Source organism: Scyliorhinus torazame, chromosome X, assembly GCF_047496885.1.
Source record: "Scyliorhinus torazame isolate Kashiwa2021f chromosome X, sScyTor2.1, whole genome shotgun sequence".
Taxonomy (NCBI): Eukaryota; Metazoa; Chordata; class Chondrichthyes; order Carcharhiniformes; family Scyliorhinidae; genus Scyliorhinus; species Scyliorhinus torazame.
The window spans coordinates 40,112,042-40,138,838 of record NC_092738.1 but is presented as its reverse complement, the minus strand read 5'-3'; the positions used below and the strand labels follow the sequence as shown (position 1 = coordinate 40,138,838).

The following is a 26,797-nucleotide window of genomic DNA, read 5'->3' as shown; positions in this document are numbered from 1 at the left end:
CCGACCCTGCTCCCAGTCAGCTACACTTTCTGTAAACTCCTGGCTCTCTTCGCACTCTTTGCGGAAATGTCGGAAACAAAATGAAAGGAGCACCTTACTCCCTCCTAACCTAACTCCCTCGGTCACCAAACTCTCACTATCGCACTCAAATGCACCAAATTCAGCACTCCCTCAGTCACCAAACTCACTATTGCACTCAAATACACCAAATTCTGCACTCAGTGCAAACAAAGTCTGCACTGTAGGGGATCACTTTTATACTGTGAATCTAGCCTCTGAAAACTGGCCTAATCCAGTTTTAACCCCAGCCAGGGGGAAACAATCTCTCAGACTCCACCCTGTCAAACCCCAGCCAGGGGGAAACAATCTCTCCGTATCCACCCTGTAAAACCCCAGCCAGGGGGAAACAATCTCTCCGTATCCACCCTGTCAAACCCCAGCCAGGGGGAAACAATCTCTCAGTATCCACCCTGTCAAACCCCAGCCAGGGGAAAACAATCTCTCAGTATCCATCCTGTCAAACCCCAGACAGGGGGAAACAATCTCTCAGTATCCACCCAGTCAAACCCCAGCCAGGGGGAAACAATCTCTCATTATCCCTGCACTGTCTCCCTGTTTGTTTTTTTCCCCCTGAATGTAACCCAGCTATTCTTGTCCTGTACCTTGGGTGTGGTTACCTCCCTGTAACTCTTCTCAATCACCCCCTCTGCCTCCCGGATGATCCGAAGTTCATCCATCTTCAGCTCCAGTTCCCTAACACGGTCTTTGAGGAGCTGGAGTTGGGTGCACTTCCCGCAGGTATAGTCAGCGGGGACACCGGTGGTATCCCTCACCACCCACATCCTACAGGAGGAGCATGCAACTGGCCTAGCCTCCATCCCCTCTTACCTGACAGAATATAGCTGCCCTGTGGACTAACTAGATCTCCGCCCTCCGACTCTGCTCCCAGTCAGCTACACTTTCTGTAAACTCCTGGCTCTCTTCTCACTCTTTGCGGAAATATCGGAAACAAAATGAAAGGAGCACCTTACTCCCTCCTCACCTAACTCCCTCGGTCACCAAACTCTTACTATAGCACTCAAAATGCACAAAATTCAGCACTCAGTGCAAAACCCACCTTACTTTAACTTCCCAAATATTGAGTGGAAACTCTTTAGATCAAATAGTTTGGATGGGGTGGTGTTTGTGCAGTGTGTCCAGGAAGCTTTTCTAACACAGTATGTAGATTGTCCGACCAGAGAAGGGGCAATATTGGATTTAGTACTTGGTAATGAACCAGGGCAAGTGATAGATTTGTTAGTGGGGGAGCATTTTGGAGATAGTGACCACAATTCTGTGACTTTCACTTTAGAAATGGAGAGGGATAGGTGCGTGCAACAGGGCAAGGTTTACAATTGGGGGAAGGGTAAATACGATGTTGTCAGACAAGAATTGAAGTGCATAAGTTGGGAACATAGGCTATCAGGGAAGGACACAAGTGAAATGTGGAACTTGTTCAAGGAACAGGTGCTACGTGTCCTTGATATATATGTCCCTGTCAGGCAGGGAAGAGATGGTCGAGTGAGGGAACCATGGTTGACAAGAGAGGTTGAATGTTTTGTTAAGAGGAAAAAGGAGACTTATGTAAGGCTGAGGAAACAAGGTTCAGACAGGGCATTGGAGGGATACAAGATAGCCAGGAGGGAACTGAAGAAAGGGATTAGGAGAGCTAAGAGAGGGCATGAACAATCTTTGGCGGGTAGGATCAAGGAAAACCCCAAGGTCTTTTACACATATGTGAGAAATATGAGAATGACTAGAGCGAGGGTAGGTCCGATCAAGGACAGTAGCGGGAGATTGTGTATTGAGTCTGAAGAGATAGGAGAGGTCTTGAACGAGTACTTTTCTTCTGTATTTACAAATGAGAGGGGCGATATTGTTGGAGAGGACAGTGTGAAACAGACTGGTAAGCTCGAGGAAATACTTGTTAGGAAGGAAGATGTGTTGGGCATTTTGAAAAACTTGAGGATAGACAAGTCCCCCGGGCCTGACGGGATATATCCAAGGATTCTATGGGAAGCAAGAGATTAAATTGCAGAGCCGTTGGCAATGATCTTTTCGTCCTCACTGTCAACAGGGGTGGTACCAGGGGATTGGAGAGTGGCGAATGTCGTGCCCCTGTTCAAAAAAGGGACTAGGGATAACCCTGGGAATTACAGGCCAGTTAGTCTTACTTCGGTGGTAGGCAAAGTAATGGAAAGGGTACTGAAGGATAGGATTTCTGAGCATCTGGAAAGACACTGCTTGATTAGGGATAGTCAGCACGGATTTGTGAGGGGTAGGTCTTGCCTTACAAATCTTATTGAATTCTTTGAGGAGGTGACCAAGCATGTGGATGAAGGTAAAGCAGTGGATGTAGTGTACATGGATTTTAGTAAGGCATTTGATAAGGTTCCCCATGGTAGGCTTCTGCAGAAAGTAAGGAGGCATGGGATAGTGGGAAATTTGGCCAGTTGGATAACGAACTGGCTAACCGATAAAAGTCAGAGAGTGGTGGTGGATGGCAAATATTCAGCCTGGATCCCAGTTACCAGTGGCGTACCGCAGGGATCAGTTCTGGGTCCTCTGCTGTTTGTGATTTTCATTAATGACTTGGATGAGGGAGTTGAAGGGTGGGTCAGTAAATTTGCAGACGATACGAAGATTGGTGGAGTTGTGGATAGTAAGGAGGGCTGTTGTCGGCTGCAAAGAGACATAGATAGGATGCAGAGCTGGGCTGAGAAGTGGCAGATGGAGTTTTACCCTGAAAAGTGTGAGGTTGTCCATTTTGGAAGGACAAATATGAATGCGGAATACAGGGTTAACGGTAGAGTTCTTGGCAATGTGGAGGAGCAGAGAGATCTTGGGGTCTACGTTCATGCATCTTTGAAAGTTGCCACTCAAGTGGATAGAGCTGTAAAGAAGGCCTATGGTGTGCTCGCGTTCATTAACAGAGGGATTGAATTTAAGAGCCGTGAGGTGATGATGCAGCTGTACAAAACTTTGGTAAGGACACATTTGGAGTACTGTGTTCAGTTCTGGTCGCCTCATTTTAGAAAGGATGTGGAAGCTTTGGAAAAGGTGCAAAGGAGATTTACCAGGATGTTGCCTGGAATGGAGAGTAGGTCTTACGAGGAAAGGGTGAGGGTGCTCGGCCTTTTCTCATTAGAACGGAGAAGGATGAGGGGCGACTTGATAGAGGTTTATAAGATGATCAGGGGAATAGATAGAGTAGACAGTCAGAGACTTTTTCCCCAGGTGGAACAAACCATTACAAGGGGACATACATTTAAGGTGAATTTAAGATATAGGGGGGATGTCAGAGGTAGGTTCTTTACCCAGAGAGTAGTGGGGGCATGGAATGCACTGCCTGTGGAAGTAGTTGAGTCGGAAACATTAGGGACCTTCAAGCAGCTATTGGATAGGTACATGGATTACGGTAAAATGATATAGTATAGATTTATTTGTTCTTAAGGGCAGCACGGTAGCATTGTGGATAGCACAATTGCTTCACAGCTCCAGGGTCCCAGGTTCGATTCCGGCTTGGGTCACTGTCTGTGCGGAGTCTGCACGTCCTCCCCGTGTCTGCGTGGGTTTCCTCCGGGTGCTCCGGTTCCCTCCCACAGTCCAAAGATGTGCAGGGTAGGTGTATTGGCCATGATAAATTGCCCTTAGTGTCCAAAATTGCCCTGAGTGTTGGGTGGAGGTGTTGACCTTGGGTAGGGTGCTCTTTCTAAGAGCCGGTGCAGACTCAATGGGCCGAATGGCCTCCTTCTGCACTGTAAATTCAATGATAATCTATGATTAATCTAGGACAAAGGTTCGGCACAACATCGTGGGCCGAAGGGCCTGTTCTGTGCTGTATTTTCTATGTTCTATGTTCTATGTATCCACCCTGTCAAACCACAGCCAGGGGGAAACAATCTCTCAGTATCCACCCTGTCAAACCCCAGCCAGGGGGAAACAATCTCTCAGTATCCACCCTGTCAAACCCCAGCCAGGGGGAAACAATCTCTCAGTCTCCACCCTGTCAAACCCCAGCCAGGGGGAAACAATCTCTCCGTATCCACCCTGTCAAACCCCAGCCAGGGGGAAACAATCTCTCCGTATCCACCCTGTCAAACCCCAGCCAGGGAGAAACAATCTCTCAGTATCCACCCTGTCAAACCCCAGTGTTATAACCTGCCTACTTACCATTGGCTGGGGACTAATGACTATCCCACAATCCTGTGGGAGTATGAGCTTCCCCAATGAGGGGGGCGGAGAAACCATTAGTAAACTCGTAGTATAAATAAAGCTGGCCAGTTTAGGAACCAGTAGAAAGGGAAGTTGCAGCAAGGGAAGTTGCTGCTGCTGTTATATATATATGTAATTGTCAATAAATGTTATTACTTTGTAGTCTTAAAACTCGTGCTGGATTCTTCGTGGCCCTCACAAAACTGGCGACGAGGGTTAAAGTGAGTAGCTGTCTACACTGCTGAAGCCACCTCCCTGGATTTTTGTTGGAGACAGGTTGGAAGTTGTTTTCTATTATACCATGCCTCTGTACGGACGTTTGGATGTTTTTGATGCTGCGCTGGAAAGCTGGAACCAGTACACACAACGGATGCGTTACTATTTCCGGGCAAACAATATCACTGAAAACGAGCGCCAGGTGGTCATATTGCTCACCGCCTGCGGGCCGCATATGTTTGGGGTGATTAGGAGCCTTATGTACCCAGCTGCGCCGGACACCAAAACGTTTGATGAACTTGTGAATATAGTGGGGCAACACTTTAACCCAACCCCGTCAATGATAGTCCAGCGTTACCGGTTTAATACCGCTGAGAGGACCCCTGGAGAATCCCTTGCCGATTTTCTATTCAGGCTACGCAGGATTGCGGAATACTGTGACTATGGTGAGACCTTGTCAGAAATGTTACGCGACCGTTTGGTTTGCGGTATTAACAATGCGGCCACCCAGAGAAAGTTGTTAGCTGAGCCAACATTGACTTTTCAACAGGCCATTCAAATAGTCTTGTCCCGAGAGAGCGCAGAGCGAGGAGTACAGGAGCTTCAGGGAATGGAAGTGCATGCCTTGGGGCGAAACCCTTTCCGCCCAAAAACGTCCCCCCGCACTCCTGCGGTACCTTGGGCGAGGCAACGACCGGACCGACGGCAGTGGCCGTCGGACATTCCTCCCCGAAGGGAGCCTTCTCCAGAACCAATGGATGAGGAGCCATGTCTGTGTCAGACTTGTAGGCGCCGACCCCGTTGCGGACGGCGGTCCTGGGGGCGCCAGAGGCGCCGTCGTTCCGACCAAAACTGGGACCAGCCCAGGGGCCATAACTGGGACCAGCCCAGGGGCCGTACCTTCCATGTGGATGAACCTGCGGCGACTACTCCTGAGGACGTGGAGACGGAGGACAACTGCCTGCAGTTGCATTGTGTAGCAGCTCCCCATGTGGCCCCCATTAAGGTGACAGTACGGGTCAATGGCCACCCGCTTGAGATGGAGTTGGACACTGGCGCAGCGGTCTCCGTGATCACCCAGAGGACATTTGACCACATCAAGCAAGGTATACAGACCCTTACATTAACCGACTCACAGGCCAGGTTGGCCACCTACACGGGGGAACCACTGGACATTGCAGGAACTGCAATGACCCCTGTTGTTTATGGACGCCAGGAGGGGCGTTTCCCACTTATCGTGGTGCGCGGCCATGGGCCCAGCCTGTTGGGTCGGGACTGGTTGCGCCATTTGCGGTTGCAATGGCAGCACATCCTCCAAACAGTTTCTGAAGGGTTGACTGAGGTGCGAGGACGATACCCAGATGTATTCCAGCCTGGTTTGGGGAGAATAAAAGGGGCCGTCGCCCATATCCAAGTCGAACCAGGAGCCACGCCACGCTATTTCCGGGCGCGCCCGGTGCCTTACGCCTTGCTCGAGAAGGTAGAAGGGGAGCTCACTCGTTTGGAGAGTTTGGGTATTATCAGGCCCGTCCGTTTTGCTGACTGGGCAGCACCAATTGTACCTGTAATGAAGCCAAATGCCACAGTTCGCTTGTGTGGCGACTATAAACTTACAGTGAATACGGCTTCCCGACTCGACCGATATCCAATGCCTCGCATAGAGGATCTCTACGCGAAGCATGCTGGTGGACTCCCGTTCACAAAATTAGATATGAGTCACGCCTACCTGCAGTTGGAGCTGGACCCTGCCTCCCGACCATATGTAACGATTAATACACACCGGGATTTTCTCGGCATCGGCCGATTCGGCAGTTTGCGCCCGGTGACCCAGTGTTCGTTCGGAATTTTGCTGGTGGTGCCCAGTGGGTTCCTGGTGTAATCTTTCGCCAAACGGGCCCTATATCTTACCAGGTGCAAGCCCAGGTCTCTAGGATCCATGTTCCTTCTATTAATTGACGCCCAGTCTAAATGGCTGGAGGTGCATAAGATGCAGGGGACAACGTCCTGCGCAACAATTGAAAAGATGCGTTTGTCGTTTAGCACGCATGGCCTCCCCGAGGTGCTGGTCACGGATAACGGCACTCCATTCACAAGTGAGGAGTTTGCGAGGTTCACGAAGGTGAACGGCATCCGCCATATCCGCACTGCCCTTACCACCCGGCTTCAAATGGGTTGGCAGAGTGCGCAGTGCAGACATTCAAAAGAGGCCTAAAGAAGCAGTCTTCCGGATCAATGGACACGAGACTGGCTCGCTTTTTGCTTACGCATAGGACCACCCCCCATGCGGTGACTGGGGTAGCTCCCGCAGAACTCCTAATGGGCCGGAGACTTCGCACCCGCCTTAGTATGGTTTTCCCGGACATTGGCGCAAAAGTACGCCGCACACAAGAACGGCAGGGACAGGGATTTTCTCGGCATCGGCCGATTCGGCAGTTTGCGCCCGGTGACCCAGTGTTCGTTCGGAATTTTGCTGGCGGTGCCCAGTGGGTTCCTGGTGTAATCTTTTGCCAAACGGGCCCTATATCTTACCAGGTGGAAGCCCAGGGTCGTCTCCAGCGCAAACATGTAGACCACGTTCGGTCCAGAAGACTATCCCCTCAAAAGATTCCCCGCCCCCGGAGCTCATTTCTACAGCCACAGAGACCAGAGACAGGGCAAGGTAGTCCTCACAATCTTCCACTGGTGCCTCACTCGAAGCCTGCGCAGGTCGTTACAGAACCGAATGGAGATAGAGACGCTGACATGACGGAGGCAGCAGACTCCGAGATGGAGACACAGGACGCATCAGAGGGAGACTCCTCGGGTCTACGGGCCGTGGATGTACAACCGGTTCGCCGTTCATCACGGAAGCGCCGGTCTCCGTCTCGTTACACGCCGCCTGATCCAGCGCCGCGTGCAAATGGTGTCCGGCCTGCGGCCAAACGAGTCCGACGCCCTCCTTCACCAGGGTCTTCGGTGGATTCCTTGGACTTTTGGGGGGAGGGGTGTTATAACCTGCCTACTTACCATTGGCTGGGGACTAATGACAATCCCACAATCCTGTGGGAGTATGAGCTTCCCCAATGAGGGGGGCGGAGAAACCATTAGTAAACTCCTAGTATAAATAAAGCTGGCCAGTTTAGGAACCAGCAGGAAGTAGTGTGCAGCAAGGGAAGTTGCTGCTGTTATATATATATATATATATATATATGTTATTGTAAATAAATGTTATTACTTTGTATCCTTAAAACTCGTGCTGGATTCTTCGTGGCCCTCACAAAACCCAGCCAGGGGGAAACAATCTCTCAGTATCCATCCTGTCAAACCCCAGCCAGGGGGAAACAATCTCTCAGTATCCACCCTGTCAAACCCCAGCCAGGGGAAACAATCTCTCAGTATCCATCCTGTCAAACCCCAGCCAGGGGGAAACCATCTCTCAGTATCCACCCTGTCAAACCCCAGCCAGGGGGAAACAATCTCTCAGTATCCACCCTGTCAAACCCCAGCCAGGAGGAAACAATCTCTCAGTATCCACCCTGTCAAACCTCAGTCAGGGGGAAACAATCTCTCAGTATCCACCCTGTCAAACCCCAGCCCGGGGGAAACAATCTCTCAGTATCCACCCTGTCAAACCCCAGCCAGGGGGAAACAATCTCTCAGTATCCACCCTGTCAAAACCCCAGCCAGGGGGAAACAATCTCTCAGTATCCACGAAGAAACAGGATGTGGATCTTGTGGACAGGATGAGCTTAGAGAGGGCATGTGGGGAAATAGAATAGAAGCAAGAGAAAGATACGAGTTCAGGAAGGGGCAGTATTATTGGAAGTTTGGCCAGATGGGCAAGAGGAAGGGAGGGACACAGCATAGACGGCTGATCAAGCCAACTCAACATTAGTGGCAAAGAAATTCATCCATTCCTCACACTTCTATTCAAGGCAAGGATGGACTTGCATCCATCCATTTAAATTTAGCAAATTTCTTTCTTGCCAGCACGTGTTTCAAACTAATGTCAACCTAACCTCATCTCCCTCACACATTTTGTGTACATTATCCCCACAATGAACAAGTATCGAACTAACATCCAACGGGTATACTAAACCTCGTGTACACCTTGAACAGAATCTCATAAAATATTTGCCAAATAGAATGCCCTATCCAATGCCTCCACAAGAGCCAGTGTATCCACAGCCGAAGTACTTTTAAAAACCCTCTTTCTTTTCTACGCTTCCCATGCATTTTCCAGTTTCACGCAGTTGAAATATTATGAAACAAACTAGCCTGAAATACCCATCAGGAGGTTTAACATGAAAGGCATCCCTAAATAAAAAATTAGGGATTAAATAAAAAACATGACTATTTTCATGTTCTTTGGGTCACCCAAGGATGGGAACGCAAGTGCACATTTCTTTATATTTAGCTTTTTTAATGCTTGAATGTCCTTAAAACATTCTTTACTTTAACATGATTCATCTTAGTACTTAACCCATACACCAAAACCAGCAACTGGTCTACTCCGAGAGGCCAACAAGTCCAAACGACTAACAAATACTTCGCAATTGCTCTGTCGCTTCTTTAGCTATATCATCTTTCTGTGACCGACACAATAAGGCTGGAAGTAACACACTCTCAATAGGATTGTTTATTTCAAGTTATTTCAGAAATATTTTGCTTAATACCTCGACCAAATATGTTTCAAAATCCCACAAGATATCCCAACTAAATGCTTCCCTCCTCTTAACACATTTCTAAAAAGCTACAATCCAACCCATTAGAAATCATCATCATGCCTCAAACTTCTCTTTCATCATACCAATAAAACATTGTGCGATCTGCTTTCATTTTCAGGAAGACAGATCTTACTGGAAAATCCACATATCCCGGAAGCATCACTCAGGTCACAGGCACAGTTGTTTTGTTTTCCTGTTGCGTCTGCTGCTTCTTTGGGTAGTTTCAGAATGACTTCTCTCTGAAAAATATCAACCCGCCAGAACATTGCGGCTGTTTATGTCGGCGGCATCTTCGGGTCCCGCCGATGGCCAGGGGTTTCACAGTGGTGAGGGACGCATTCAACGGGAAACAGCATTGATAACGGCGGGATTAGACTATCCCGCCACCTGCCAATGGCAGGCCGCTTCCCACTGCCGCAAAATACGTGGTGGGTTGCCCGGACAATCCCGCCCGTGGCTTTTGTGTTGATTGATTTACGCTCCCATGAAAATGTGGACAAAAGAGCGAAAATACTTTTTTGTTCTACAAATTTAGCGTACCCAATTATATTTTCCAATTAAAGGGGCAATTTAGCATGGCCAAGCCACCTACCCTGCACATCTTTGGTTTGTGGGGGCGAAACCCACACAAACACGGGGAGAATGTGCAAACTCCACACGGACAGTGACCCAGAGCCAGGATCGAACCTGGGACCTCGGCGCCGTGAGGCATCGGTGCTAACCACTGCGCCACCGTACTGCCCAGAGTGAAAAGATTTTCAATATTACTTTTCCCACTACGGGCGAATCCACAATATCGACATCGCCAGTTTCTCTTTAAAACTTGTAACAATTTGCCTCGCTTTAGTCGTATGCAAGAATTGGAGGCAAATCTGCTTCACCCTTATCAGGTGCCAAGAACAAACTCCAAACTCTCAGCAAGTATCTGCCGCCCTTTATTTTGCTTCTTATTAGTTTGTCCTGAAGTTTATTCGCAGCCAGCAAAACTTCATTATCACAAGTATTTCTGCTTTGCAGTCTCTGGCCTTTTATTTCATTGTCTAATCAATTTAAGTGGCAGCCTCTACTTCCACTTTGACGTCTATTGGGAATACTATTGCAGGAATGGCCTCCTCCCAGAGAAAGAACCTCCAATGGTGTATGTGATTGTTTTCTGACACGAGTCACTTCTGGATTTGCACTTACCTGCTCTTGAATCTTACACCCCATTTTACCAGTCTGTGGACTTTCCTTCCTGGCCATCACCCAGAGTAATATTTTAACTTGCGAGTATCTTTTCCTGCTTCTCTCAATTGTCATATTCCTCCATTCATCCAACCCTTCTGAAATAGATCATCCCCATACCCACACTGGACAATTGTGCCTGTAGATGTCATAGCTCTGTCCTATGTCTCATAAACACTCAGATTCACAAGGGTTTTTTAATTAATTCTGATTAATGGTGAGGAATGAATCTGTTTGATTGTCATGTTTGTAAAGTAGTGTCTTACCATCATGCTCTGTTATCCTAGCAAGGCTTTCCTATTCCTCATGACCCCTTTTCACAATACACCAAATCGCCCAAATAAAATTCTGCCTCAGATAAGACCATAAGACATAGGAGCAGAATTAGGTCACTCGGCCCATCGAGTCTGCTCTGTCATTCAATCATGGCTGATATTTTATCATCCTCATTCTCCTGCCTTAGAACATAGAACATTACAGCGCAGTACTGGCCCTTCAGCCCTCGATGTTGCGCCAACCTGTGAAACCACTCTAAAGCCCATCTACACTATTCCCTTATCGTCCATATGTCTATCCAATGACCATTTGAATGCCCTTAGTGTTGGCGAGTCCACTACTGTTGCAGGCAGGGCATTCCACGCCCTTACTACTCTCTGAGTAAAGAATCTACCTATGACATCTGTCCTATATCTATCTCCCCTCAATTTAAAGCTATGTCCCCTCGTGCTAGACATCACCATCCGAGGAAAAAGGCTCTCACTGTCCACCCTATCCAATCCTCTGATCATCTTGTCTGCCTCAATTAACTCACCTCTTAACCTTCTTCTAACGAAAACAGCCTCAAGTCCCTCAGCCTTCCCTCATAAGATCTTCCCTCCATACCAGGCAACATTCTGGTAAATCTCCTCTGCACCCTTTCCAATGCTTCCACATCCTTCCTATAATGCGGCGACCAGAATTGCACGCAATACTCCAAATGCGACCGCACCAGAGTTTTGTACAGCTGCAACATGACCTCATAGCTCCGAAACTCAATCCCTCTACCAATAAAAGCTAACACACCGTACGCCTTCTTAACAACCCTCTCAACCTGGGTGGCAACTTTCAGGGGTCTATGTACATGGACACCGAGGTCTCTCTGCTCATCCACACTACCAAGAATTTAACCATTAGCCCAGTACTCTGTCTTCCTGTTATTCCTTCCAAAATGAATCACCTCACACTTTTCTGCATAACTCTCCATAACTCCTGATCTCCTTATTAATCAAGAACCTATCTATCTCTGTCTTAAAGACACTCAGTGATTTGGCCTCCACAGCCTTCTGCGGCAAAGAGTTCCACCGATTCACCACCCTCTGGCTGAAGAAATTCCTCCTCATCTCTGTTTTAAAGGATTATCCCTTTAGTCTGAGATTGTGTCCTCTGGTTCTAGTTGGTCTTACAAAATGCCTTAATGCACTCGGAGAACACAACCTTGATGAATACCCTTCTCCCTACATGCCAGGTATTCAAGAATGCACTAATAGCAGAATCTTCTAGAGCCAGGAAGACGATCACACAGCATAGAAGGCATTTTGCCAATAGACTAATTGACGGAATATCCTTCAAGCATCTGGAGTGAAATCGAAACATGAACCACCCGTGGGATGGTTATCGACCTGCAGTTTGGTCGATCGGCTAAGATTTTATGCAGCATTCCATTGAGCTCTGCACAATTCCTTTCAGAGTCCATTGCTGAAAGAATGCCCAGCTTTGGTATTCACAACCACCACATTTGTGTTGTCACGCGTGTCTCGGAACTTGTCATTGGCAATTTCACCTTCATTATCAGCCAGACAATGAGCTCGTGCCCCAAATCTGGTCCCTCCCCACTTCACGAATCACAATAACATGGTCACAAATCTGCTCCACATACTGTTGAAGGACAAGCACATGACACTGGAGAGGGAAACAAGTCAGTGGCTAACACATGCACCATGGTTCAAACTCCTGGTGACCACTGCAATTCAGATGCAACCGCTCTTCGTGCTCTTCATCAGAATTCCTTTTGTCGTGTGTCATTTCCAGGAATTTCTTCGATGGGCAGTTAACCACACCTCAAATCATCCCAGTTCCTTGGTATTCCTGAAATTCCTTCACCATATTATTGCTGATACAATTCTGCCTTCTGCTGCAAAAAACAGATCTCCTCAAGGTGCGTTTCATCATCATTCTGCCTGTTTTTAATCCTTTCGTTGTGTTGGCCTCTGGAATATTTCGAAATCTAGCAATCACTGAGTCTTCTATTCTTTGCGTCACCATGGCAATGTCTAATTTTCACCCCAAAGGCTGAAGTAAATGACTACTTCCCCAGGAATTTTAAGGCGTCAGGTTTCTGCTCCAACAGGGGCCCACACTCCGAGAGCTGAACCCAGTTGGAACTAGTTGCCTGTGCAGACAAGACACCTTTGCACAATCGAGTAATTTAATAGCTACGATCAACCCTGAGATCCCAAAACGTAATTGTCTATCTTTTGTACAAATCTGCTCGAGTTCATGGCACGTCCTTCTATGCAACTGGCGATTATTGCCCCAAATCTTTCAAATCCTGACTCATAAGACATTTAGCAAATCATCTCCATCCAACGAATAGGTATCCAGTTCACAAAATAATGTACGTCAGATAGGAAGTGACAATGCCAAAGGCCATACCTTGTTTCCTCTTGGGTGAGAATGTAACCCACGTCCGCATAGCTACTTCATTCTTCCACTGATCATATGGTTCAGACTCCGAGAACATCGGAGGGTGATCAGACCCCAACAATTTACACTTGCTTTCGGCCATTTTCCACAATAGCCACTAGGATTTTAGCTGTTAGAAGAAAGATTTCTTAGTTTCCTACATTCACCTTTAGACAACCATCGGCTGCCACCATGTTTTTTTTCACGAAAGCCAGGTGTTGAAGGATAGAACAGGTGCCAATCCTTTACAGACTTCTATAAGATTTATTTGCAGAGATACACAATCCAAACATGCACCTCCTAGCCCATGAACCACAGTTTCCATCCATTGGAGCACAAGTAAATCCCACATTAATGCCTACCACCTCTGTGCAAGGAAACACAATTCATGTACAATGAACAACACTTGGCTCAAATTCCTTCCACATAAAGCAGCAATAAAGCGCAAACCAATGAACCAATAAAGTATGGGGGAAGCAGCCAGATAAACGTCCAAGAACAAATCACAAAAGGACATACGAAAACACGTCGCCATGCATAAACAATTAGTAGAACCTCGTAACAAAAGGAATGGGGGGCAGGATTCTCTGATCCTGAGGCTAAGTGTTGACACCGTCGTAAACGCTGACGCGTTTCACGACGGCGTCAACATGCCCCCAGGAGTAGCAATTATGAGCCCTACAGGAGGCCAGCACGGCGCTGGAGTGACCCACGCCGCTCCAGCTGCCGATACCGGCCTCAAATGTGCGGCGCGGGTCAGCGCATGGGTGTCTCCCTTCTCCCCGCCGGCCCCGACACAACCTGGCGTACGGCTACTGGGGTCGGCGCGGAGCAAAAGAGGCCCCCAGCCCGAGAGGCCGGCCCGCCGATCGGTGGGCCCCAATCGCGGGCCAGGCCACAGCGGAGGGCCGGCCCCCCGGGGTCGGACCCCCCCTCCCCCCCCCACCAGGCCGCCCCCGAAAGGATGCACCCGGAGGTCTCACCGGGTAAGACCACACGTGGACAGCGCTGGCAGGACTCTTGACTTTTTTTTGTGGCTACTCGGCCCATCCTGGGCGGAGAATCACCGGGGGGGGGGGGGGGCGCATAGAGCGGCCCCCGACCAGCGCCGCGCCGGCGGCAATGCCGCCGATTCTCCGCTCACCGGAGAATAGGGGGACCGGCATCGGGGTGGCATCGAACGTTTTGCGTCCGGACTGGCGATTCTCCAGCCCGGCATGGCCTGGGAGAATCCCGCCCGGGGTTTCAATCTAATCACTGAGGATCTCGTCTGCAAATTCTTCTGGTCGCCATTTAGGATTCTCTACCGACCTTATTAGTGGATTCTTTATAACGTCAAGGCACTGAAACATGACAAAATTGACTAGAAATAATGAAACTTACCTAAATAACTGAGAACAGTATTTGCCTATATTGGCGGCTTCCAATGGGGACTGGTGCCTGCGCGAGAAGCTACAATCTGGAATCCATTGGGTTTGCTAATCCCCGTCATCGTCCGCTGAGGGAGACTGAAGGTAGCAGGCTACATTTCCCAGCAGCCACTTGGGTACACAGCTTTCGGACGTTCTTCAAGATGGTCAGGAAGGCTATTAATAATGCAGGCCACGATGTGTTTTTTTATTTAATATCCTGCCTCCTCCACTCCTGTGTAACCATGGGAAATCCCCGCGGAACCTCCCCGGGGAAATCGTTCTTGAGTGCAGTGGAACTAACTGGAATTGGCTCTTTTTTGGTCAAAATTATCTTCCCAAAACTGGGTCAGATATTGAAGACAATCACCACTAATTCCAACAGGAAAAACTCCTTTACTTAATGGTGCTGTTTGAAAGTGGAATTTGCTGCCGCAGGGACTATTTGAGGTGGATTGCACAGGTGCGCTTACAGAGTAGCCAGATAAGGAGATGAGGGAGAGAGGGATCGGAGGACGTGATGATATAGAATGAGAGGAGGCTAGTGTGGAATGCGAGGAATGGCACAGGCCAAATAAGACTGTTTCTGTGCTATACATTGTACACAGTACAGCAGACACTCTCCAACTGTCCCTGAAGTACTTTGGAAGCAAAACAAATGTAACATGCACCTGTACACCTCAGACACTACAGCTTATGAAAAAGGGGAGAAACCTTTATACATATCTAACCTCAATATGCTGGCCTCTCCCTAAGGGCAGGAGCCAGGGATTTATAAGCCACGTTGATCTTCTCTTTGCTCAGAACATGCCTACTTAAATCACTTCCCCACCGAAGCACTTCTCTTTCAGAGGCAGGCCATATTAAACACAACAGTTCTAGCTTAACCATGCTCCAGGCTATAGTTCACCTGGAAACAATGTCACAGCAGATAAACCAAACTAATGATCATCTCACTGGTCCTACATTCGCCCCTGTGCTTTTGTTGGTGCAACATCGTTACTAGCTCCCCCGTCACGTTACTGTGTGACTGAGATAACGTACCTGTGTCGGCCGTGTTGGGGTTGAAGACGGTGTTGGTGTAAGTGACAAACTGGAGCTGGCGGTTCAAGTTGTCCACTTGAGAACTGGAGAGAGACAGGTGCATCTCCCCTGCACCTTCGATTGTCACCTCATCGACTTCCGCCACCACGTCAAAGGTTCCCAAAGTTACTGTTAGATTGACCTGGAAAATAAGAGACCGACTCAATAAAATGGATACTAAGGTGGAGCGTATCTGAACAGTTTGGCGCACTGTGGGTTAACTGCTGTGATTTGGGAAGCATGGTGGCACAGTGGCTAGCACTGCTGCCTCACGCCGCCGAGGACCCGGGTTCGATCCTGGCCCCGGGTCACTGTCCGTGAGGAGTTTGCACATTCTCCCCGTGTCTGCGTTGGTCTCACCCCCACAACCAAGATTGGCCACACTAAATTGCCTCTTAATTGGAAAAAACTCCTCCTGTGATTTGCCACACATTGAGCTCCAGGTCTTCACTGTGCCCGGAAGGAGGGGGTATTGTGGGGAAGAAAGAGTGCCATGCCAAGACCCTTCCCAGGATCTTTTGCGAGCCTCTTGGAGATTCAAAGCTGCGTTAATGGAAAACTGGAAGGACACATCCCCTCTCAAACCTAGAATGAAGCAAGGCAGGGTATGCGAGCAAAGGGAGATAGGAGAAAAATAGTTGGGTTTTGAGCCTACCCAAGGGATCATAATGTGTTGTGAGGCATGTAATATCAAGTAATATTCTTATAGTTACACTGTGGGAAAATGCGAGTGGATAAATCACCTGGTCCAGGTGGCTTGCATTCCAGGTTGCGAAAGGAAGTGGGAGTGAAGACAGCAGAAGGACTTTCCAAACTTCCAATATTGCCCAGGTTTGGAGGAGGTGTGAGGAAATTGGAGAGTGGCAAATTCAGGAAAGGGACATTCTTCTTGACTACAAGCTAGCTAATTTAACATTAGTGATGGGTAACCACCCTGTCAAACCCCAGCCAGGGGGAAACAATTTCTCCGTATCCACCTTGTCAAACCCCAGCATGGGGGAAACAATCTCTCAGTATTCACCCTGTCAAACCCCAGCCAGGGAGAAACAATCTCTCCATATCCACCCTGTCAAACCCCAGCCAGGGGGAAACAATCTCTCAGTATCCACCCAGTCAAACCCCAGCCAGGGGGAAACAATCTCTCAGTATCCACCCTGTCAAACCCCAGCCAGGGGGAAACAATCTCTCCGTATCCACCCTGTCAAACTCCAGCCAGGGAGAAACAATCTCTCCGTATCCACCCTGTCAAACCCCAGCCAGGGGGAAACAATCTCTCAGTATCCACCCTGTCAAACCCCAGCCAGGGGGAAACAATCTCTCCGTATCCACCCTGTCAAACCCCAGCCAGGGGGAAACAATCTCTCAGTATCCACCCTGTCAAACCCCAGCCAGGGGGAAACAATCTCTCCGAATCCACCCTGTCAAACCCCAGCCAGGGAGAAACAATCTCTCAGTATCCACCCTGTCAAACCCCAGCCAGGGGGAAACAATCTCTCAGTATCCACCCTGTCAAACCCCAGCCAGGGAGAAACAATCTCTCAGTATCCACCATGTCAAACCCCAGCCAGGGGCAAACAATCTCTCAGTCTCCACCCTGTCAAACCCCAGCCAGGGGGAAACAATCTCTCAGTATCCACCCTGTCAAACCCCAGCCAGGGGGAAACGACCTCTCAGTATCCACCCTGTCAAACCCCAGCCAGGAGGAAACAGTCTCTCAGTATCCGCCCTGTCACACCCCAGCCAGGGGGAAACAATCTCTCAGTATCCACCCTGTCAAACCCCAGCCAGGGGGAAACAATCTCTCAGTATCCACCCTGTCAAACCCCAGCCAGGGGGAAACAATCTCTCAGTATCCACCCTGTCAAACCCCAGCCAGGGGGGAAACAATCTCTCAGTATCCACCCTGTCAAACCCCAGCCAGGAGGAAACAATCTCTCCGTATCCACCCTGTCAAACCCCAGTCAGGGGGAAACAATCTCTCAGTATCCACCCTGTCAAACCCCAGCCAGGGGGAAAACAATCTCTCCGTATCCACCCTGTCAAACCCCAGCCAGGTGGAAACAATCTCTCCGTATCCACCCTGTCAAACCCCAGCCTGGGGGAAACAATCTCTCAGTATCCACCCTGTCAAACCCCAACCAGGGGGAAACAATCTCTCCGTATCCACCCTGTCAAACCCCAGCCAGGGGGAAACAATCTCTCAGTATCCACCCTGTCAAACCCCAGCCAGGGGGAAACAATCTCTCCGTATCCACCCTGTCAAACCCCAGCCAGGGGGAAACAATCTCTCAGTATCCACCCTGTCAAACCCCAGCCAGGGGGAAACAATCTCTCAGTATCCACCCTGTCAAACCTCAGCCAGGGGGAAACAATCTCTCAGTATCCACCCTGTCACACCCCAGTCAGGGGCAAACAATCTCTCCGTATCCACCCTGTCAAACCCCAGCCAGGGGGAAACAATCTCTCAGTATCCACCCTGTCACACCCCAGACAGGGGGAAACAATCTCTCAGTATCCACCCTGTCAAACCACAGCCAGGGGGAAACAATCTCTCAGTATCCACCCTGTCAAACCCCAGCCAGGGGGAAACAATCTCTCAGTATCCACCCTGTCAAACCTCAGCCAGGGGGAAACAATCTCTCAGTATCCACCCTGTCACACCCCAGTCAGGGGCAAACAATCTCTCCGTATCCACCCTGTCAAACCCCAGCCAGGGGGAAACAATCTCTCAGTATCCACCCTGTCACACCCCAGACAGGGGGAAACAATCTCTCAGTATCCACCCTGTCAAACCCCAGCCAGGGGGAAACAATCTCTCAGTATCCACCCTGTCAAACCCCAGCCAGGGGAAAACAATCTCTCAGTATCCACCCTGTCAAACCCCAGCCAGGGGGAAACAATCTCTCCGTATCCACCCTGTCAAACCCCAGCCAGGGGGAAACAATCTCTCAGTATCCACCCTGTCAAACCCCAGCCAGGGGAAAACAATCTCTCAGTATCCACCCTGTCAAACCCCAGCCAGGGGGAAACAATCTCTCCGTATCCACCCTGTCAAACCCCAGCCAGGGGGAAACAATCTCTCAGTATCCACCCTGTCAAACCCCAGCCAGGGGAAAACAATCTCTCAGTATCCACCCTGTCAAACCCCAGCCAGGGGGAAACAATCTCTCCGTATCCACCCTGTCAAACCCCAGCCAGGGGGAAACAATCTCTCAGTATCCACCCTGTCAAACCCCAGCCAGGGGGAAACAATCTCTCCGTATCCACCCTGTCAAACCCCAGCCAGGGGGAAACAATCTCTCCGTATCCACCCTGTCAAACCCCAGCCAGGGGGAAACAATCTCTCCATATCCACCCTGTCAAACCCCAGCCAGGGGGAAACAATCTCTCAGTATCCACCCTGTCAAACCCCAGCCAGGGGGAAACAATCTCTCCGTATCCACCCTGTCAAACCCCAGCCAGGGGGAAACAATCTCTCCGTATCCACCCTGTCAAACCCCAGCCAGGGGGAAACAATCTCTCAGTATCCACCCTGTCAAACCCCAGCCAGGGGGAAACAATCTCTCCGTATCCACCCTGTCAAACCCCAGCCAGGGGGAAACAATCTCTCCATATCCACCCTGTCAAACCCCAGCCAGGGGGAAACAATCTCTCAGTATCCACCCTGTCAAACCCCAGCCAGGGGGAAACAATCTCTCAGTATCCACCCTGTCAAACCCCAGCCAGGGGGAAAAAATCTCTCCGTATCCACCCTGTCAAACCCCAGCCAGGGGGAATCAATCTCTCAGTATCCACCGTGTCAAACCCCAGCCAGGGGGAAACAATCTCTCAGTATCCACCCTGTCAAACCCCAGCCAGGGGGAAACAATCTCTCAGTATCCACCGTGTCAAACCCCAGCCGGGGGGAAACAATCTCTCCCTATCCACCCTGTCAAACCCCAGCCAGGAGGAAACAATCTCTCAGTATCCACCCTGTCAAACCCCAGCCAGGGGGAAACAATCTCTCAGTATCCACCCTGTCAAACCCCAGCCAGGGGGAAACAATCTCTCAGTATCCACCCTGTCAAACCCCAGCCAGGGGGAAACAATCTCTCAGTATCCACCCTGTCAAACCCCAGCCAGGGGGAAATAATCTCTCAGTATCCACACTGTCAAACCCCAGCCGGGGGGAAACAATCTCTCCCTATCCACCCTGTCAAACCCCAGCCAGGAGGAAACAATCTCTCAGTATCCACCCTGTCAAACCCCAGCCAGGGGGAAACAATCTCTCAGTATCCACCCTGTCAAACCTCAGCCAGGGGGAAACAATCTCTCAGTATCCACCCTGTCAAACCCCAGCCAGGGGGAAACAATCTCTCAGTATCCACCCTGTCAAACCCCAGCCAGGGGAAACAATCTCTCAGTATCCACCCTGTCAAACCTCAGCCAGGGGGAAACAATCTCTCCGTATCCACCCTGTCAAACCCCAGCCAGGGGGGAAACAATCTCTCCGTATCCACCCTGTCAAACCCCAGCCAGGGGGAAACAATCTCTCAGTATCCACCCTGTCAAACCCCAGTCAGGGGGAAACAATCTCTCCGTATCCACCCTGTCAAACCCCAGCCAGGGGGAAACAATCTCTCAGTATCCACCCTGTCAAACCCCAGCCAGGGGGAAACAATCTCTCAGTATCCACCCTGTCAAACCCCAGCCAGGGGGAAACAATCTCTCAGGATCCACCCTGTCAAACCCCAGCCAGGGGGAAACAATCTCTCAGTATCCACCCTGACAAACCCCAGCCAGGGGGAAACAATCTCTCAGTATCCACCCTGTCAAACCCCAGCCAGGGGGAAACAATCTCTCAGTATCCACCCTGTCAAACCCCAGCCAGGGAGAAACAATCTCTCCGTATCCACCCTGTCAAACCCCAGCCAGGGGGAAACAATCTCTCAGTATCCACCCGGTCAAACCCCAGCCAGGGAGAAACAATCTCTCAGTATCCACCCTGTCAAACCCCAGCCAGGGGGAAACAATCTCTCAGTATCCACCCTGTCAAACCCCAGCCAGGGAGAAACAATCTCTCAGTATCCACCCTGTCAAACCCCAGCCAGGGGGAAACAATCTCTCAGTATCCACCCTGTCAAACCCCAGCCAGGGGGAAACAATCTCTCAGTATCCACCCTGTCAAACCCCAGCCAGGGAGAAACAATCTCTCCGTATCCACCCTGTCAAACCCCAGCCAGGGGGGAAACAATCTCTCAGTATCCACCCTGTCAAACCCCAGCCAGGGGGAAACAATCTCTCAGTATCCACCCTGTCAAACCCCAGCCAGGGGGAAACAATCTCTCCGTATCGACCCTGTCAAACCCCAGCCAGGGGGAAACAATCTCTCAGTATCCACCCTGTCAAACCCCAGCCAGGGGGAAACAATCTCTCAGTATCCACCCTGTCAAACCCCAGCCAGGGAGAAACAATCTCTCCGTATCCACCCTGTCAAACCCCAGCCAGGGGGAAACAATCTCTCAGTATCCACCCTGTCAAACCCCAGCCAGGGAGAAACAATCTCTCCGTATCCACCCTGTCAAACCCCAGCCAGGGGGAAACAATCTCTCAGTATCCACCCTGTCAAACCCCAGCCAGGGGGAAACAATCTCTCAGTATCCACCCTGTCAAACCCCAGCCAGGGGGAAACAATCTCTCAGTATCCACCCTGTCAAACCCCAGTCAGGGGGAAACAATCTCTCAGTATCCACCCAGTCAAACCCCAGCCAGGGGAAACAATCTCTCCGTATCCACCCTGTCAAACCCCAGCCAGGGGGAAACAATCTCTCAGTATCCACCCTGTCAAACCCCAGCCAGGGGGAAACAATCTCTCAGTATCCACCCTGTCAAACCCCAGCCAGGGGGAAACAATCTCTCAGTATCCACCCTGTCCAACCCCAGCCAGGGGGAAACAATCTCTCAGTATCCACCCTGTCAATCCCCAGCCAGGGGGAAACAATCTCTCAGTATCCACCCTGTCAAACCCCAGCCAGGAGGAAACAATCTCTCAGTATCCACCCTGTCAAACCCCAGCCAGGGGGAAATAATCTCTCCGTATCCACCCTGTCAAACCCCAGCCAGGGGGAAACAATCTCTCAGTATCCACCCTGTCAAACCCCAGCCAGGGGGAAACAATCTCTCAGTATCCACCCTGTCAAACCCCAGCCAGGAGGAAACAATCTCTCAGTATCCACCCTGTCAAACCCCAGCCAGGGGGAAACAATCTCTCAGTATCCACCCTGTCAAACCCCAGCCAGGGGAAACAATCTCTCAGTATCCACCCTGTCACACCCCAGCCAGGAGGAAACAATCTCTCAGTATCCACCCTGTCAAACCCCAGCCAGGGGGAAACAATCTCTCAGTATCCACCCTGTCAAACCCCAGCCAGGGGAAACAATCTCTCAGTATCCACCCTGTCAATCCCCAGCCAGGGGGAAACAATCTCTCAGTATCCACCCTGTCAAACCCCAGCCAGTGGGAAACAATCTCTCAGTATCCACCCTGTCAAATCCCAGCCAGGGGGAAACAATCTCTCAGTATCCACCCTGTCAAACCCCAGCCAGGGGGAAACAATCTCTCAGTATCCACACTGTCAAACCCCAGCCAGGGGGAAACAATCTCTCAGTATCCACCCTGTCAAACCCCAGCCAGGGGGAAACAATCTCTCAGTATCCACCCTGTCAAACCCCAGCCAGGGGGAAACAATCTCTCAGTATCCACCCTGTCAAACCCCAGCCAGGGGGAAACAATCTCTCAGTATCCACCCTGTCAAACCCCAGCCAGGGGGAAACAATCTCTCAGTATCCACCCTGTCAAACCCCAGCCAGGGGGAAACAATCTCTCAGTATCCACCCTGTCAAACCCCAGCCAGGGGGAAACAATCTCTCAGTATCCACCCTGTCAAACCCCAGCCAGGGGGAAACAATCTCTCAGTATCCACCCTGTCAAACCCCAGCCAGGGGGAAACAATCTCTCAGTATCCACCCTGTCAAACCCCAGCCAGGGGGAAACAATCTCTCCGTAACCACCCTGTCAAACCCCAGCCTGAGGGAAACAATCTCTCAGTATCCACCCTGTCAAACCCCAGCCAGGGGGAAACAATCTCTCAGTATCCACCCTGTCAAACCCCAGCCAGGGGGAAACAATCTCTCAGTATCCACCCTGTCAAACCCCAGCCAGGAGGAAACAATCTCTCAGTATCCACCCTGTCAAACCCCAGCCAGGGGGAAACAATCTCTCAGTATCCACCCTGTCAAACCCCAGCCAGGGGGAAACAATCTCTCCGTATCCACCCTGTCAAACCCCAGCCAGGGGGAAACAATCTCTCAGTATCCACCCTGTCAAACCCCAGCCAGGGGGAAACAATCTCTCAGTATCCACCCTGTCAAACCCCAGCCAGGGGGAAACAATCTCTCAGTATCCACCCTGTCAAACCCCAGCCAGGAGGAAACAATCTCTCCGTATCCACCCTGTCAAACCCCAGCCAGGGGAAAACAATCTCTCAGTATCCACCCTGTCAAACCCCAGCCAGGAGGAAACAATCTCTCAGTATCCACCCTGTCAAACCCCAGCCAGGGGGAAATAATCTCTCCGTATCCACCCTGTCAAACCCCAGCCAGGGGGAAACAATCTCTCAGTATCCACCCTGTCAAACCCCAGCCAGGAGGAAACAATCTCTCAGTATCCACCCTGTCAAACCCCAGCCAGGGGGAAACAATCTCTCAGTATCCACCCTGTCAAACCCCAGCCAGGGGAAACAATCTCTCAGTATCCACCCTGTCACACCCCAGCCAGGAGGAAACAATCTCTCAGTATCCACCCTGTCAAACCCCAGCCAGGGGGAAACAATCTCTCAGTATCCACCCTGTCAAACCCCAGCCAGGGGAAACAATCTCTCAGTATCCACCCTGTCAATCCCCAGCCAGGGGGAAACAATCTCTCAGTATCCACCCTGTCAAACCCCAGCCAGGGGGAAACAATCTCTCAGTATCCACACTGTCAAACCCCAGCCAGGGGGAAACAATCTCTCAGTATCCACCCTGTCAAACCCCAGCCAGGGGGAAACAATCTCTCAGTATCCACCCTGTCAAACCCCAGCCAGGGGGAAACAATCTCTCAGTATCCACCCTGTCAAACCCCAGCCAGGGGGAAACAATCTCTCAGTATCCACCCTGTCAAACCCCAGCCAGGGGGAAACAATCTCTCAGTATCCACCCTGTCAAACCCCAGCCAGGGGGAAACAATCTCTCAGTATCCACCCTGTCAAACCCCAGCCAGGGGGAAACAATCTCTCAGTATCCACCCTGTCAAACCCCAGCCAGGGGGAAACAATCTCTCCGTAACCACCCTGTCAAACCCCAGCCTGGGGGAAACAATCTCTCAGTATCCACCCTGTCAAACCCCAGCCAGGGGGAAACAATCTCTCAGTATCCACCCTGTCAAACCCCAGCCAGGGAGAAACACTCTCCCCGTATCCACCCTGTCAAACCCCAGCCAGGGGGGAAACAATCTCTCAGTATCCACCCTGTCAAACCCCAGCCAGGGGGAAACAATCTCTCAGTATCCACCCTGTCCAACCCCAGCCAGGGGGAAACAATCTCTCAGTATCCACCCTGTCAAACCCCAGCCAGGGGGAAACAATCTCTCAGTATCCACCCTGTCAAACCCCAGCCAGGGGGAAACAATCTCTCAGTATCCACCCTGTCAAACCCCAGCCCGGGGGAAACAATCTCTCAGTATCCACCCTGTCAAACCCCAGCCAGGGGGAAATAATCTCTCCGTATCCACCCTGTCAAACCCCAGCCAGGGGGAAACAATCTCTCAGTATCCACCCTGTCAATCCCCAGCCAGGGGGAAACAATCTCTCAGTATCCACCCTGTCAAACCCCAGCCAGGGGGAAACAATCTCTCAGTATCCACACTGTCAAACCCCAGCCAGGGGGAAACAATCTCTCAGTATCCACCCTGTCAAACCCCAGCCAGGGGGAAACAATCTCTCAGTATCCACCCTGTCAAACCCCAGCCAGGGGGAAACAATCAGTATCCACCCTGTCAAACCCCAGCCAGGGGGAAACAATCTCTCCATATCCACCCTGTCAAACCCCAGCCAGGGGGAAACAATCTCTCAGTATCCACCCTGTCAAACCCCAGCCAGGGGGAAACAATCAGTATCCACCCTGTCAAACCCCAGCCAGGGGGAAACAATCTCTCCGTATCCACCCTGTCAAACCCCAGCCAGGGGGAAACAATCTCTCAGTATCCACCCTGTCAAACCCCAGCCAGGGGGAAACAATCTCTCCGTATCCACCCTGTCAAACCCCAGCCAGGGGGAAACAATCTCTCAGTATCCACCCTGTCAAACCCCAGCCAGGGCGAAACAATCTCTCAGTATCCACCCTGTCAAACCCCAGCCAGGAGGAAACAATCTCTCAGTATCCACCCTGTCAAACCCCAGCCAGGGCGAAACAATCTCTCAGTATCCACCCTGTCAAACCCCAGCCAGGAGGAAACAATCTCTCAGTATCCACCCTGTCAAACCCCAGCCAGGGGGAAACAATCTCTCAGTATCCACCCTGTCAATCCCCAGCCAGGGGGAAACAATCTCTCAGTATCCACCCTGTCAAACCCCAGCCAGGGGGAAACAATCTCTCAGTATCCACCCTGTCACACCCCAGCCAGGGGGAAACAATCTCTCAGTATCCACCCTGTCAAACCCCAGCCAGGGGGAAACAATCTCTCAGTATCCACCCTGTCAAACCCCAGCCAGGGGGAAACAATCTCTCAGTATCCACCCTGTCAAACCCCAGCCAGGGGGAAACAATCTCTCAGTATCCACCCTGTCAAACCCCAGCCAGGGGGAAACAATCTCTCAGTATCCACCCTGTCAAACCCCAGCCAGGGGGAAACAATCTCTCAGTATCCACCCTGTCAAACCCCAGCCAGGGGGAAACAATCTCAGTATCCACCCTGTCAAACCCCAGCCAGGGGAAAACAATCTCTCAGTATCCACCCTGTCAACCCCCAGCCCGGGGGAAACAATCTCTCAGTATCCACCCTGTCAAACCCCAGCCAGGGAGAAACAATCTCTCAGTATCCACCCTGTCAAACCCCAGCCAGGGGGAAACAATCTCTCAGTATCCACCCTGTCAAACCCCAGCCAGGGGGAAACAATCTCTCAGTATCCACCCTCTCAAACCCTAGCCAGGGGGAAACAATCTCTCCGTATCCACCCTGTCAAACCCCAGCCAGGGGGAAACAATCTCTCAGTATCCACCCTGTCAAACCCCAGCCAGGGGGAAACAATCTCTCAGTATCCACCCTGTCAAACCCCAGTCAGGGGGAAACAATCTCTCAGTATCCACCCTGTCAAACCCCAGCCAGGAGGAAACAATCTCTCAGTATCCACCCTGTCAAACCCCAGCCAGGGGGAAACAATCTCTCAGTATCCACCCTGTCAAACCCCAGCCAGGGGGAAACAATCTCTCAGTATCCACCCTGTCAAACCCCAGCCAGGGGGAAACAATCTCTCAGTATCCACCCTGTCAAACCCCAGCCAGGGGGAAACAATCTCTCAGTATCCACCCTGTCAAACCCCAGTCAGGGGGAAACAATCTCTCAGTATCCACCCTGTCAAACCCCAGCCAGGGGGAAACAATCTCTCCGTATCCACCCTGTCAAACCCCAGCCAGGGGGAAACAATCTCTCAGTATCCACACTGTCAAACCCCAGCCAGGGGGAAACAATCTCTCCGTATCCACCCTGTCACACCCCTTCAGAATCTTCTATGTTTCAATGTGATCACAAAGAACAAAGAAATGTACAGCACAGGAACAGGCCCTTCGGCCCTCCAAGCCCGTGCCGACCATGCTGCCCGACTAAACTACAATCTTCTACACTTCCTGGGTCCGTATCCCTCTATTCCCATCCTATTCATGTATTTATCAAGATGCCCCTTAAATGTCCCTATCGTCCCTGCTTCCACCACCTCCTCCGGTAGCGAGTTCCAGGCACCCACTACCCTCTGCGTAAAAAACTTGCCTCGTACATCTACTCTAAACCTTGCCCCTCTCACCTAAACCTATGCCCCCTAGTAATTGACCCCTCTACCCTGGGGAAAAGCCTCTGACTATCCACTCTGTCTATGCCCCTCATACGTTTGTAGAC

At 50.7% G+C, this 26,797-nt stretch overlaps 1 protein-coding gene across 4 annotated transcripts in view; it reads right to left on the bottom strand.

The window, feature by feature from the left end:
- Window positions 1–26,797, bottom strand: part of b4galnt1b (beta-1,4-N-acetyl-galactosaminyl transferase 1b) — a 110,291-nt gene that overhangs the window by 46,276 nt on the left and 37,218 nt on the right. For 3 of the 4 annotated variants that reach the window (XM_072493653.1, XM_072493654.1, XM_072493657.1), the window contains one exon: window positions 15,575–15,755. In XM_072493653.1, coding sequence (XP_072349754.1) covers window positions 15,575–15,755 — 181 coding nt within the window. Of the gene's footprint in view, window positions 1–9,309; window positions 9,458–15,574; window positions 15,756–26,797 lie in introns of those variants that run through there. The other variant, XM_072493655.1, reaches the window with a different exon arrangement.